Genomic DNA, 14751 nt, shown 5'->3' on the forward strand with positions numbered 1-14751 from the left:
AAGTTGCATGGGGAGGCAGCCTGAAGCAAATGCAAGTGCACTGTGGAATGTTCTAGAGTGTGGTCAGGCTTCCCAGGTGGCTCAGTGGTAAAGAATCTGCCTGCCAAAGTGGAAGACAGGTTTGATCCCTGGGTCGGGAAGATCCCCTAGAGAAGGAAATGGCAACCCACTCCAGTATTCTCGCCTGGGAAATCCCATGGACAGAGGAGCCTGGCGGGCTACAGTCCATGGGGTTGCAAAGAGTTGGACACAACTTAGCAACTAAACAGTAAATAAAGAGTGTGACTGGGGACACGAAAGCAGAAGGAGAACAGGATAAGGGAGAATGGGACTGTTGGGCTGGGTGCAGTTTCAAACAGGGTGCCCGAGGGTGGGCTTTGGGAAAATGCGAGTATGTTCAGTCATTTCAGTCGTGTCCAACTCTTTGAGACCCCATGGACTGTAAGCCTCCAGTCGCCTCTGTCCATGGGATTCTCCAGGCAAGAATACTGGAGTGGGTTGCCATTTCCTTCTCCAGGGCATCTTCCTGACTCAGGGGTTGAAGCTGTGACCCCTGCAGTGGAAGCACGGAGTTCTAATCACTGGATGGCCAGGGAAATCCCAGATTTGAGCATTTTGAGTCCAGGTGTGAGCTGTGGGCATCTCTTAGAGAAAACTATGCCAGGCAGCAGGAACACAGAGTGCAGAGGCCCTGAGGCAAGGCCAGGTGGGGCGTGTTTGGCAGCAACGAGGCCACTGTGGAGGGAGGTGAGATCAGAGGAGCGACAGGGGTCAGATTGCGTGAGGCCTTGAAAGCCACCTCTTCTCACGTGCGCAAATGCAACCGCCTCCTGATGTCAGTTCCCACCCCACTCTGCCCTCTGATTTCTTCCTCATACAAGAGCCAGTGTGGTCTGTTACTAGTAACGATCTTAGTATTCATGGGCTAACATCATCTTCCCGGAGGGCACTAGTAGTAAACAACCTGCCTGCCAATGCAGGAGTCGCAAGAGACACGGATTCGATCCCTGGGTCGGGACGATCCCCTGGAGGAGGGGCCTGGCAACGCACTGCAGTATTCTTGCCTGGAGAATCCCATGGACAGAGGAGCCTGGTGGGCTACAGTCCATAGCGTCGCAAAGAGTCCAACAGGACTGAAGCGACGTAGCACACACATCACCTTCTTGCTCAAATGCTTTCGAAGCCTCCCTGTTGCTCTTGAGGTGAAGACCAGATGCCTCAAAGATTTCCCTAGTGGTTCAGTGGTTAAGTCTCCACGCTCCCAAATGCAGGAGGCTCGGGTTCTATCCCTGGTCAAGAAACTAAGATCTCACATGCCACTCAGCGTGGCTGAAAAAAAAAAAAAGACCAGATGCCTCAACAGGGCCTCCAGGCCCCATGTATGTGCCCCTCAACCCCTTCCCTCAGCCTTAGGTCCTCAACAGACCCATCACCAAGGTGCTCTTGAGTCTCTATGATTCCCTTGCTCATTAATTCATTCAACCAACATTTCATGAGGACCTACTATGTGCCAGGTAACAGGGTAAAAGCTGGGGATACTGCAGGAAACAAGACTGGGAGAGATTTCTGCCCTCATGGAGCTCAAGCTGCGTGGGGAGGCAGCCTGAAGCAAATGCAAGTGCACTATGGAATGTTCTAGAGTGTGTTTGGGCTCCTAATTCTCTCTCAGGGCCGGGCCTGTGCACAGCCTGATCCCTCCCAGGAACGTCTGCACCTCTGTGTACCTCCATTAAGGACCCACCGGACTCTTAACGGCCTGACCCCCTCCCCTTCAGACACCAATCTCCCCCACCTCTCCCCGAGTTAACATCTCTCACCTTTCATTTCCTTCAGGACGCCTACCATGACTTCCAGAACACACTCACTCATATAAACTCGTCTCTTGTTTATTTAGTAACAGTTGGCTGCCCTGTGACTATAAACTCCACAAGGGCAAAGACCACGTGGTGCACCCCCCTCCCCCAGCCTTTGATGAGTAAATAGATAAATGAATGGATGGGTCTCTAAGAACCTATCCAGCTGTGAGTGCTTACAACAGACACTCCAGTGCTCGAACACCTTCTGTGAACGCCCTCCTGACAAGATTCCCTTTCCTTAACTATATAAATATCCCAACCTCCTCTGGTGCTTTTTCTAACCTGGGGAATGGCTAACTTTGCGTCAGAATTCGCCAGGGAGGTCAAAGACCCAGAGATTCTGACTCAGGAGGCCTGGGCTGGGGTCCCAAGAATCAATATTTATAGAGCTTGCAAGGAGGCGCTTCCCTGGTGGCCCAGTGGCTAAGACTCCAAGCTCGTAATGCAGGGGGCATGGGTTCGATCCCTGGTCAGGGAACTAGATACCTCGTGTCACAACTAAGACTCGGCACTGCCAAATAAACAAATAAATATTTTTAAAAATAAATAAAGGGCTTGCAAGGGATGCTGGTGGTGATGATGATGATGGTGATGAAGGTAATAATGACGATGGTGGGAGGATGATGGCAATGATGAAGATGGTCATGACAATGATGGTAAATGATGATGATGTTGGTGATAGTGGTGATGGGAATGATGGTGATGGTGATTAAATTGATGATGGTGGTGAAGGTGGCCATCATGCTGACGATGGATATGATGAGGCTAATGATGACAATGATGCCCACGGCAGTCATGGTGGTGATGGTCATAATGACGGTGGTGGCAAGGACAGCACCTTACGCATGTTGACAAATTTCTTTGCAATAGGCACTGGGACAGAGGCAAGAACAAGCAGACAAAAGTCTTTGCCCTCTGCAAAACCAGATGCAATGGGCAGACTTTGGAGCTTGGTGTAAACAAATCAACTGTATTAATAATAAGACATTTGGGAACAACTAGATGAATTTAAATAGGGCTTGGGCATTAAATGGTATTAAGAAATTGCTGTTCACTTTCTTAGGAGAGCTAATAGTAATTTGGTCATGTAAAAAAGTCTTAATTTTAATTTTTAACATGAAGTCAAATTTTTCATTGTTAGTCTTGCTTTCTTTTCTTTTCTTTCTTTTTTTTTTTGCCACCCCAAGCCACTTGTGGGGGTTTTAGTTCCCTGACCAGGGATTGAACCTGGGCTCTTGAGTCCTAACCACTGCAATGCCAGGGAATTCCCTAAATGTATTTTTTAATTAAAACAGTATTTGGCTTTCCTTTGCCTCTTGGGAGTGGGAGGTAACTCTTGGGTTCATGTTTCCCCGTGACTCCCAGAGTGTCCCCAGGGAGTGGCCCCCACTTGCCCTGGTGATGCCCTTCATTGGCTCCCTGACAACAACTCCCCAGGCTGAAGACAGTGATTCACAGGATTGCTTTCCATCCACCCTGCCCTTCAATCCCCACCTAGGCTCTGCTTCTGGGGGAACCCCAACTAACACAGGTGTGGCCGCGAAACTGTGATGATAAGAATTCTAAAAGTCTGAATAAGAAAGTTTCAACATTAGCTAAGACCATGGTATCAGTGTTAGTCTTACTGTGATTTCGTAAAAGAATGTTCTTTTGGTTTTAGGAAATGCCCTCCAAAGCACTATGGGTAAAGAGACATCATACATATACGTGCGGACTCAATTATGTCTTTGCAACCCCATGGACTGTAGCCTGCCAGGCTCCTCTGTCCATGGAATTCTCCAGGCGAGACTGCTGGAGTGAGATACCATTTCCTTCAGGGAATCTTTCCAACCCAGAGGTCGAACCCGAGTCTCTTGTAGCTCCTGCATTGGCAAGTGGATTCTTTACCAATTGCCCCACGTGGGAAGCCCTCAACATAGATTGCAACTTATTACCAAATACAGAGATAGAAGGATACAGCAAATGCGGTTTAAAGAAAAAAGAAGTGTTAACAACGGGGAGTCTGGATATACAGGAATTCTCTGTACTATCCTGGAAATATTCTGTACATCTTAAGGTATGTCAAAATAAAAATAAATAAATGTTCTAATCCATTGGTAGTATTCATGAAGTTCTTACTAATGAAATTATATGATGTCCGGGTAGGGGATGGTAGAAGGCAATGGATACAACAAGCTTAACAAAATGTTTCTAATATAATTGGACTTCCTTGATGATTGGTTAAGGCTCCCTGGTCAGGGAAGTTCCACATGTCACACAATGTGACCAAAATAAATAAAATAAAATATATTTACCTTGCAAAATATTTATAATTGCTAAAGGCAAATGGAGATGGAGGATTTCTTGGTCTTAAAATCCACCTGGGTGGTTTCTGCCCCAGGGCCTTTGCTACTCTTTCGGCAAGCAAAACGTCCTTTGTCTCTACTTCCTTCACTTCCATTCAAAGTTCAGCTCAAGCGTTACCCTTTCCCTTCTATTCCTCCCAGGCTTCATTTGCATGTGTATCAGAGACTGCAGACTGAGTAGCCTCGAGAAACAGGATGGAGCAAGGTTCACAAAAACAATGATACCTTGCAGAGAGTAAACTGGGTGCCAGGCATGTTCTGAGGGCTTTGTGGGTATTTAAGTTAATCATATTCAATTCTCAGGACAACCCCAGGAATTAGCTAACGCTATTCAGCTTCCTACTACAGATGAGAAGACCTAGATGCAGAGAGACTGAGTAACTTGCCCAATGTTACAAGCAAGGAGTGACAGAAAACCCGGGCAGGCAGACACCAGATCTAGACCCTCAGAGGTTTCTGCACCAGCCAGTCACAGGTAAGAGTCAGGAGGAGATCCAGGAGGGAGAACTTGGGACTGGGATACAGTGGAGAGTCAGGCCACGTCTAGCAGACTGTCACCCTCCCCGTGGGCCCAGTTGGCCAAATTTCCAGTAGAAACCAGAAAGCTGGTTGTTTATGAGACATTTCTCTCTCTCTCTTTTTTAAATGCTGATAGCTAATGAGGGAGGGAGAGAAAGAAAAAAATACATAGGGCTTCCGTGGTGGGGCCCAGTGGTAAAGAATCCACCTGCCAATGCAGAAGACACAGGTTCCATCCCTGGTCCGGGAAGATCCCCCCTGCTGTGGAGCAATTAGACCTTCACTCTGCAGCTACTGAAGCCCGAGGAACCTAGAGCCCATTCTCAGCAACAGGAGAAGCCACCGCAGTGAGAGGCCCTGCACACAACTACAGAGTCGTCCCCACTCTGCACAACTAGAGAAAAGCCTGAGCACAACAAAGGCCCAGCACAGCCAAAAGAAAACTTTAATTTAAAAAAACAACAAATATATATATATATGCACACACATATCCTTTATGGGCTGTGATTTATGCCTGTCTTACTGTACAGAGGTGCTAATCTTCCTCTTATTATTATTATTATTATGCCATGCCCCACAGCTTTCAGGGTCTCAGTTCCCAGACCAAGGATTAACCCCACACCCTTGACAATGAAATCAGAGTCCTAACCACTGGACTGTCAGGGAATTCTGGCTGTGCTGTCAACTCAGTCATGCCCGACTCTCTGTGACCCCATGGACTGTAGCCCGCCAGGCTCCTCTGTCCATGGGGATTATTCAGGCAAGAATACTGGAGTGCTAAAAAGAATTCATTTGAATCAGTTCTAATGAGATGGATGAAACTGGAGCCCATTATACAGAGTGAAGTAAGCCAGAAAGATAAAGAACATTATAGCATACTAACACATATATATGGAATTTAGAAAGATGGTAATGATAACCCTATAAGCAAAACAGAAAAAGAGACACAGAAGTACAGAACAGACTTTTGAACTCTGTGGGAGAAGGTGAGGGTGGGATGTTTCGAAAGAACAGCATGTATATTATCTATGGTGAAACAGATCACCAGCCCAGGTGGGATGCATGAGACAAGTGCTCGGGCCTGGTGCACTGGGAAGACCCAGAGGAATCGGGTGGAGAGGGAGGTGGGACGGGGGATCAGGATGGGGAATACGGGTAAATCTATGGCTGATTCATATCAGTGTATGACAAAACCCACTGAAATGTTGTGAAGTAATTAGCCTCCAACTAATTAAAAAAAAAAAAAAAAAGAATACTGGAGTGGGTTGCTATGCCCTCCTCCAGGGAATCTTTCCAACCCAAGGATTGAACCCAGGTCTCCTGCATTGCAGGCAGATTCTTTACTGGTCTGAACCACCAGGGAAGCCCAGGCATATTGGAGCGGGTAGCCTATCCCTTCTCTAGGGGATCTTCCCAACCCAGGAATCAAACCAGTGTCTCCTGCATTTCAGGCGGATTCTTCACCAGCTGACCTAGGCACCAGTCTTAGAAGCTGAACAGAAATTGGGGATAGGAGCCACGGCTGACTGGTTGAGCAACAGATTATCCAGTTTCCCCAGGGATATTTCACCTGGATCTCGGACAAGATCTGGGTAGCACTTGAGCATCCCCATGCAGGTGACCCCTGACCCACGGAGTGGGCCTCTGACCTCTGATTATATATATATATATATATATATATATATATATATATATATATATATATATTTTAACATTTACTTCTTTGGCTGTGCCAGATCTTAGTTGCGTCACGTGGGTATTTTTTAGTTGGGGCCTGTGGGATCTAGTTCCCTGATGAAGGATGGAATGTGGGCCACCTATATTGGAGGTGTGGAGTCTTAGCCCCTGGACAACCAGAGAAGTTCCAGTTTATAGTGTTTTTTTTTTTTTTTTTTTCTGAGCTCCTTTAGCCTTGGGCTGGAGGGCTCAAAACTGATGTCCTCAAGCCTCAACCCCTGCCCTAGATGCAGGGCTACCACGTGGGCGTTTGGTTACCATCTCTCATTCAACAGTCCCCCAGGCCACCTACTTCTCCCCCTATTGGTTCAGAAGGTAAAGAATCTGCCTGTAATGCAAGAGATCTGGGTTCCATCCTTGGGTTGGGAAGATTTCCTGGAAAAGGAAATGGCAACCCACTCCAGTATTCTTGCCTGGAGAATTCTATAGACAAAGGAGCCTGGCAAGCTACAGTCCCTAGGGTTGCAAAGAGTCGGACACAACTGAGCCACTAACACTTTCACTTTTCACTCCAGAAAAGATAAAGGAAAGAAAAAAGTGAGGAGTCAACAAGAAGCAAGAATGGTAGAACATTGATTGTTAGCATTTGGGTGATGGGTGTGTGGGTTCAGTGATATTAATACAATTCTCTCTGTTTTCATGTGTGCTTGTAAATGCCATAAGAAAAGTTTTATAACATAGCATTTACACTTGCCCATACTTCTTGATCCCCTTACCTCCCTTCACTTTTTGGCACCACACTTATCACTCCCTGACATTATATTGTATTTCCTGGCTTACTGTCTGTCTCCCCCATGAGAATGTTGGCTCCCCAGGGTCACAGCACTTTGTCTATTTTGGTCCCTGCTGCACGGCCATTGCTTAGCACGTGTCTGGTGCTAAGTAAATGTTTATTTAATGAGTGAATACAGAAGTATTATGATGGGGAATTCCCTGGTGGTCCAGTGGTTAGGACTCCGAGTTTCTATTGCAGAGGGCATGGGTTCAATCCCTGGTTGGGAAAATAAGATCCTGCAAGCTGCCAAGTAGCCCCCCAAAATGTATTATGATAAAAAATAGAAGTAATCAATTAATTAGAATTTATTTCTTTTATTTACTAATGATGGGGCTCCCCTGGAAGTCCAGTGGTTCACCTTCCAATGCAGGGGGTGAATGTTTGATCCCTGGTCGGAGAGCTAAGACCCCACATGCCTATCGGCCAAAAAACCAAAACATAAAGCAGAAGCAATACTGCACCAAATTCAATGAAGACTTTTTAAACGGTCTACATAAAAAAAAAAAAAAAAAAACTTACCAAAAAAGAGAGTAAACTATAATCTTCAAAAATACTTTGATGAAAATAAGCTGTTATCATAGAGAATGAACATACAGGTGTGAAAGTGAAAGTCGCTCAGTCGTGTCTGACTCTTTGCGACCCCATGGACTCTACAGTCCATGGGATTCTCCAGGCCAGAATACTGGAGTGGGTAGCCTTTCCCTTCTGCAAGGGATCTTCCCAACCCAGGAATCGAACTGGGGTCTCCTGTTTTGCAGGTGGATTCTTTACCAGCTGAGCTGTCAGGGAAGCCCCATATAGGTGTAGATGCCACATAAGCAAGGATGATCAGTAAAGGCTTTTCTGAAGATGTGGTATTTGAACTGAGATGGTAAATAGGAGGTGGTTATAGCAAGATTCAGAGGAAAGGCATACAGATAGAGGGGGGATGCTCTTTTCTCCTAATAGCTATTCGTTGGATGGCAAAGCTGTATCTATTACTGACTCCTTGTCCCAATCCCTCCCTCCATATCCTTAACATCCCTCACCACACCATGCTGGAAGGTTCTGGAAGGTTCCTAAGAAGACGGGACTATGTAGCCAACACGGGTAGCTTTGGCTGGATATAGGGATCTGCGGACATTTCTTTTCTACGAAGAATGGAGCCCTTCCAGAATAAGATCAAAGCAAGGCACAGAAAACATTTGGCTCTTAGATAAAAATGGGTCTGACAAGCTCATAGTCAGGAGGTCAGCCAGGCCTGGTGGCGGGGACCCCAGCCTCACCTTGGTCAGGGTGTACGTCCCCAGCAGGTTCAGCTCCAGCAGCTGGCGAAAGCCCTGGGCGGAGGTCTCCTCGAGCCACTGTGGAGGTGGGTCTAACGGTGGGGTGAGAGAAAGACAGAGGAGAGGATGAGGGAACCGTGAAGACAGGAGAACAGGGAAGGGAAACAGGCATGGGGGATGGAGGGCGGGGGCGAAGAGCGTGGGGGAAGTGGCAGACAAGAGGGTCAGGGTCCTGAAAAGGAAGGGAGGCTGCATAATGCTTACTAAAAGAAAAAAAAAAAAAAGCAATCCAGCTAGGTTAAGAAGATGGAGTTTAGGATTTCCCTGGTGGGCCGGTAGCTAAGAAGCCACCTACCAGTGCAGAGGACATGGGTTCGATCCCTGGCCCAGGAAGATTCCACATGCCCAGGGCCAGCTAAGCCCACGTGCCACAGCTACTGAGCCCAGGCTGCAACTGCTGAAGCCCCAGTGCCCAGGGCCTGTGCTTCACAAGAGAAGCCTCCACCTCTCTAGTTGCGAGCACCTCAACTAGAGAATAGCCCCCTGCTTTCTGAAACTAGAGAAAGCCCTCGCACAGCAACAAAGACACAGCACTGCCAACAAAAAATAATAAAAATTTTTTAAAAGAGGTGGTTTATATGTACAAATGGAATATTACTCAGCCTTAAAAAAGGAAATACTGCCAAAAAAAAAAAAAGGAAATACTGCTATTTGCAGCAACCTAGAGAAGATTATGCTTAGTGAAATAAGTCAGCTGGAGAAAGACAAATGCTGTATGATATCACTTGTATGTGGAATCTAACAAATAATATAAATAAATGTATTAATAGATGCAAAATGGAAACAGACTCAGATATAGAAAGCAAATTTATGGTTACCAAAGGGGTGAAGGAAGGAAGGAGGGACAAATTAGGGGTATACAAGGTGAAAAAACAGAAACAGAAAACCAGGGGTATGCAAACTCCTACAGATACAAACTGCTCTGTATAAAATAGATATGCAACAAGGATATACTCTATAGCACAGGGAATTATAGCCGTTATCTTGAAATAACCTATAATGGAATATAGTCGGTAAAAACATTGAATCACTATGCTGCAAACCTGAAGCTAACATAATACTGTAAATCAACTGTACATCAATTAAAAAATTTAAAAGAAGCAACAAAAGAAAAAAAAACTTTGAAAGCAGTCACAGGGCCAGAAAACCTGGGTTCAGACCTCAACCCTGCCATCTCTTAGCTGCGTGACCTTAGGCAAGTCACTTTGCTTGTCTGTGCCTGTTTGTTCATGTGCAAAATGAGGAGAACACCTTGTTCTCAAGCTCAGAAATTTCGCACATCAGTATTTGTGTCTGACCTAGTACAATAAATGTGTTTGTTAAGTAAATAGAACTGGATGGATAGTAGAGGGACAGAAAAATCAACATTCAGAAGAAAAGAGGCAGGAATGATAGGAGTAAGAACAGGGGGAAAAAAAAAAAAAAACCTAGGAAAAATGGACCCCAAACCTTCCAAAGGCTTTAGGAGTCAAAGTGGATGAAGAGGGTCTTCCCTGGTGGTCCAGTAGCTAAAGATCCCACACTCCCAATGCCAGGGGCCAGGGTTCGATCCCTGGTCAGGGAACCAGATCCCACATGTGGCAGCTAAGACCTAACACAGCCAAATAAATAAATATATTTTAAAAGTGGATGAAAGGAAAGAGAGATGGGAAACAAGATAACGGAAAATTAAGGAAATGTTGGGTATTCCTCTTGGAGTCCCAGGGCTTATGGCCTTGTTTCTTTCAGAAAACAGTTCAAACCGCTTCAGAGAATCCATCCCAGATCCTATGTCCAAAACCACCCCTGCCATTCTCTAAGCCCTCAATCAGCTTTATTTTTCTTCAAGGCCGTTATCACTACGGGACATGCTAATATATACAGCCAATTCTCATTCTTTGAGGAAATTATAGTCCACAAAGTCACAGCGAACACTGAATTAGTGAATAGTGACCCCACTGCTCCTAAGGGAAAATATGTATATATAATATTACATTATAATACATACATACTATGGACTGAATGCTTGTGTCCTCCCCCAGATTTCATACATTCAGCTCCCAACTTCAGGGCTTCTGTGGTGGCTCAGCAGTAAAGAATCCACCTGCCAATGCAGGAGACATGGGTTTGCTCCCTGATCTGGGAAGATCCCACACGTAGCAGAGCAACTAAGCCCAACCACTGAGCCTGTACTCTAGAGCCCAGGAGCCACAACTACTGAAGCCCACTCGCTCTAGAGCCTGTGCTCCACAACAAGAGAAGGCACCACAATGAGAAGCTTGAGCACTGCACCTAGAAAGGAGCCCCCAGTCTCTGAAACTAGAGAAAAATCCGTGCGTCAACAAAGACCCAGCACAGCCAATATATATATATAAACTGTTATAAGAAAAGGAAATCCTAACTTTTGAGAAGGTGGTATTTGGAGTGGGGGTCTGTGGGAGTTAAGTCATGCAGATGGAGCCTTCTTGAATGGGATTAGTGCCCTCATAAAAGAGACCCCAGGGAGGTCCTTCACTCCTTCTACCTGTGAGGCCCCAGCAAGCAGGGCCTCAGCAGACATCAAATCTGCCTCTGACTCGATCTTGGACTTCCCAGACTCCGGAAACAAATGTTCACTGTTTAAGTCACTGAGTCCATGGTATTTCTATTACAGCAGCGTGAGCAGGCTAAGACAGAACATATATGTGTTATGTGTATAAGGAATATCATGCTCCTGCTCAGTTGCTTCAGTCATATCCAGCTCTTTGTGATCCCATGGACTGTAGCCCACCAGGCTCCTCTGTCCACGGGAGTCTCCAGGCAAGAACACTGGAGTGGGTTGCCATGCCCTCCTCCAGGGGATCCTCCCAACCTAAGATTGAACCTGAGTCTCTTGCGTCTCCTGCACTGCATTACCACTAAGCCACAGGGGAAGCCCAAATATGCACATATGTATATGTGTACAACTATCTGTTTCTCTAACATAGATTATAATCTTAAATCCTAAAAATAACTCGCACTGGTGGTCTCATTTATTTTGCAAATAAGGCAATGGGGTTCAGGAGTGTAGGTGACTTGCCTGAGGCTGCCCCACTCCAGGTACCGGAGTTAGGATTCAAACCTGTCCAACTAGCCCCAGAGAGGCTCACAAGACACTGCCCTCTTCTGCCTCCGCCTCTGGGCATCTCTCTGAAAACTGAACTCAGAGGGCAGAGCATCACCTTGTTTGACCTTAGCTGGGAACATGTGCTGCTGGTGACTCAAACTTTTGCCTCTCTGAACTTGTCTGCAAATACCCAGAAAGCCCAGTGGGATTCTGAGGTTATAACCCACGCCCCCACCAAGTAGGTGAGTTCGCAAGTACAGAATCCGTGAATAAATGAGCATTAACCATATCTGCCTTTTATTGTCTATTTCCTTACTTTACAATGTGAATCCCATGAGGACAGGAAGTGCAAGTTTCTCAGTTGTGTCCGACTCGTTGCAACCCCATGGACTATATAGTCCATGAAATTCTTCAGGCCAGAATACTGGAGTGGATACCCTTTCCCTTCTCCAAGGGATCTTCCCAACACAGGGATCAACCTCAGGTCTCCTGCATTGCAGGCAGATTCTTTACCAACTGAGCTATGAAGACAGGAAAGCTTGGTGGATTTTGCTCACTGCTAAATCTCCAGTCCCCAGGACAGAAGGTGGAGTATAGTAGATGCTCAATAAATATCTGCTGAATGGATCAAGCACATGGAGAGAAAGGAGGTACTAGTATCTCTTTAAATCCTTCCAACAAGAGGAGAGTGCAGCCCAGGGAGAGTAAGTCAATTGCTCAATGTTGCCCAACCAAGAAAAAAGGCTTCTTTCTACCATGGTGTGTGATCCCAGTCCAATCAGTTCGCCTCTCTGAGTCTCGGTTTAGCAATGTGAGGCATTGTCATGAAGGGTAGTCATTAAGTGGATGGCAATTTCTCTTCAAAGCCTCCACACCAAAAAAAAAAAAAAAAAAGCCTCCACACCAAGCCCTATAAACCATGTGTGGAGAAATATCTTCCCAGTCATGGAAAAAGGGAAGGGCCATCAGCCTCACTTCCTAGATAAGAAACAGGCTACAAGATGGAAGTTATTCGTCCAAGACAGTTCCCTAATTATGAGGCTGAGCAGTTACACTGTTTAGCACAACGACCCTATAATGATGATGAGGATGGTCATTTTCATTTTAGAAATGTAGAAACGGATGCAGAAAGGGCTAAGGGCACAGGCCTGGGGGCACACAGCAGGGGTGGAGCCAGGATTGGGGTGAGAAGCCAGGAGGTGGGCTGACACCAGTGGGGAACAGCCCTCAGGCCTCACGACTCACGGTAGCCAGCATTGTTGACTATGCAATCCAGGCGACCGAAACGGCGGATGGTCTCAGAAACGAGGGTCTGGGGAGAAAGAGATCTTGTGAGTGAGCAGTGCTGAAACCAGGTCTTATAGAGCCAGGGGTCCCAAAGGCAAGGTGGGGACAGGAGTCACAGCTGAGGGGCCAGAGACCAGTGGGCTGGTGACATTCACACTGTGGTCCCTACCCTAGAGACCTGGGACTGGGGACAGATGTCAGAGATACTGACTAGATGGAAGGATGGAAACTGAGGAAACAGAAAAGAATCTTATAGGATGAGACCCGCTGTAAGGAATGTATTTGTCCCAATCCATGTGACAGCTCTGACAGAGCCTTGAAAGAGTGGGAGGTAAAAGCGAATCCTCCCAGGAGACACAAGACGTGGTCAGTACAGTAAGGGAAAGCCTTGAAGTGATACTGAGCTGAACGGTACAATAAAGCCAGGAGAACTGGGAAAGGCAGAGGGAATGGCATGTGCAAAAGCCTTCGGGGTGGCCAGGGGAGTGGGGGCGTGGGGAGAGAGAACCAATTGGACATGGCAGGTCGTAGAGACAGAAAATAGGCTCACCCTCACATCTTCCTCCCGAGTCACGTCACAGAGCAGAAACACAGTGCCAGGAAGCTCTCGCTCCACAGTCCTGCCCCTGGCCTCTGCAGGAAGAGAAGGGCTGGGGGTCTGGACTTCTGAGTCTGGCAGAGGAGGGGTCTGGGGGCCTGGACTCCTCCCAGGGGGTTGGGGATGAGGACTGAGGGACCTTCACTCACCATCTTTGTCACAGATAACCACCTGGGCACCACTTTCCACTGAGAATTGGAAAAGAAGAGGTTACCACAACAAAGACCTTGGCGAAGGCCTCTGCTGCCCTCTAGTGGCCAACTGGGGTGGGTGGGGCCCGTCTCCCACTCTGCTCCCCTCGTGACCCCAAAGTCTCATGATGACTCTCTAGGACAAGGGGCAGAAGTTGTTTTTTTGCGGGGGGGGGGAGCAGAAGTTTTGACAGATACTCTTCTGGGTTACTCTAGGTGCCTGCTGGGGCTTCTGAGCCTGCCTTCCTGGGTTCCAGAGTAAACGTGAAATCTGCAAGAGACATCATCCCCCAAACCGCCTGTTTTGCAGAGACTACTGAGACCACAGAAACGGCGTTTGGAAATCTGCCAAAATCCCAGGCCCTAGGCAACCACTGCCTACCTTTTCGTTCACTTTGCAAACCCGATCTTGTAAGATAAGAATCTAGACTCCAGGATGGGACCTACTTTTTCTCACACCCACAGCCCTCGGGGATCCCTCCTCTCCCAGATTCCCAATAATTAGAGCCAGCCAGACCCAACTCACCAAAAGCTCGAACGATCCCGGCTCCTATGCCGCGGCCGCCGCCGGTTACGATGACCACCTTTCCAGCATAGCGCGTTCCCATTGCCATTCCGCCAGACACCGCCTCTCCTCTGTCCCGCACTCCGGGCTTCTATCCACCTCCAAAATCGGGTGAGGTCGTGGGGTCGAATCGTAAATAGGGGCCGGATCCTGGAAGCCCGGCCCTGAGGATGGGGGTGGGGGGCGTTGCCAGGAAAGCTAGAGGCCTGGAAGCCTGGTCTCTCCCTCAGATCCAAGAGTCTGGATGCCCAGACCTTCTTCCCTCAAATTCAGGATTCCTGGCGTCCTGCCGCCCTCTGCCCTCGGACCTAAAAGTCCAGGTTCCTCGTCTTCCTTCAGGCTCAAGAATCCGGTCCCCATTCCCCTCTTCCCCCAGACCCAGTACTCCGGACCCTGAGATTTCCTGCTTTCTCATACCTACAAGTCCAAGGTCCCGGTCCCCTCCTTTGCGACCCATAAATCCACGACCCCAGCTCTAACCGCCCCCCC

The 14751-nt window shown here is 47.3% G+C and overlaps 1 protein-coding gene and 1 long non-coding RNA gene across 3 annotated transcripts in view; one reads left to right on the top strand and one right to left on the bottom strand.

The window, feature by feature from the left end:
* The window catches only part of LOC133054624 (uncharacterized), a 15075-nt gene extending 8739 nt beyond the window's left edge, over positions 1 to 6336 (top strand). Inside the window, exons 4-5 of the long non-coding RNA XR_009692480.1 lie at positions 3517 to 4676; positions 6172 to 6336. This is a non-coding gene — a long non-coding RNA (uncharacterized LOC133054624). The remainder of the gene's footprint in view (positions 1 to 3516; positions 4677 to 6171) is intronic.
* HSD17B14 (hydroxysteroid 17-beta dehydrogenase 14) overlaps positions 1 to 14740 on the bottom strand; it is a 17560-nt gene extending 2820 nt beyond the window's left edge. The window contains exons 1-5 of one of the 2 annotated variants that reach the window (XM_061139779.1): positions 14224 to 14740; positions 13656 to 13694; positions 13459 to 13541; positions 12867 to 12933; positions 8498 to 8589 (exon numbers count right to left, since the gene is read on the bottom strand). In XM_061139779.1, coding sequence (XP_060995762.1) covers positions 8498 to 8589; positions 12867 to 12933; positions 13459 to 13541; positions 13656 to 13694; positions 14224 to 14311 — 369 coding nt within the window. In that variant the 5' untranslated portion in view covers positions 14312 to 14740. The remainder of the gene's footprint in view (positions 1 to 8497; positions 8590 to 12866; positions 12934 to 13458; positions 13542 to 13655; positions 13695 to 14223) is intronic. The other variant, XM_061139780.1, reaches the window with a different exon arrangement.
* Positions 14741 to 14751: the final 11 nt, after the last annotated feature.

The sequence above is a fragment of the Dama dama genome, chromosome 4, assembly GCF_033118175.1.
Source record: "Dama dama isolate Ldn47 chromosome 4, ASM3311817v1, whole genome shotgun sequence".
Lineage (NCBI taxonomy): Eukaryota > Metazoa > Chordata > Mammalia > Artiodactyla > Cervidae > Dama > Dama dama.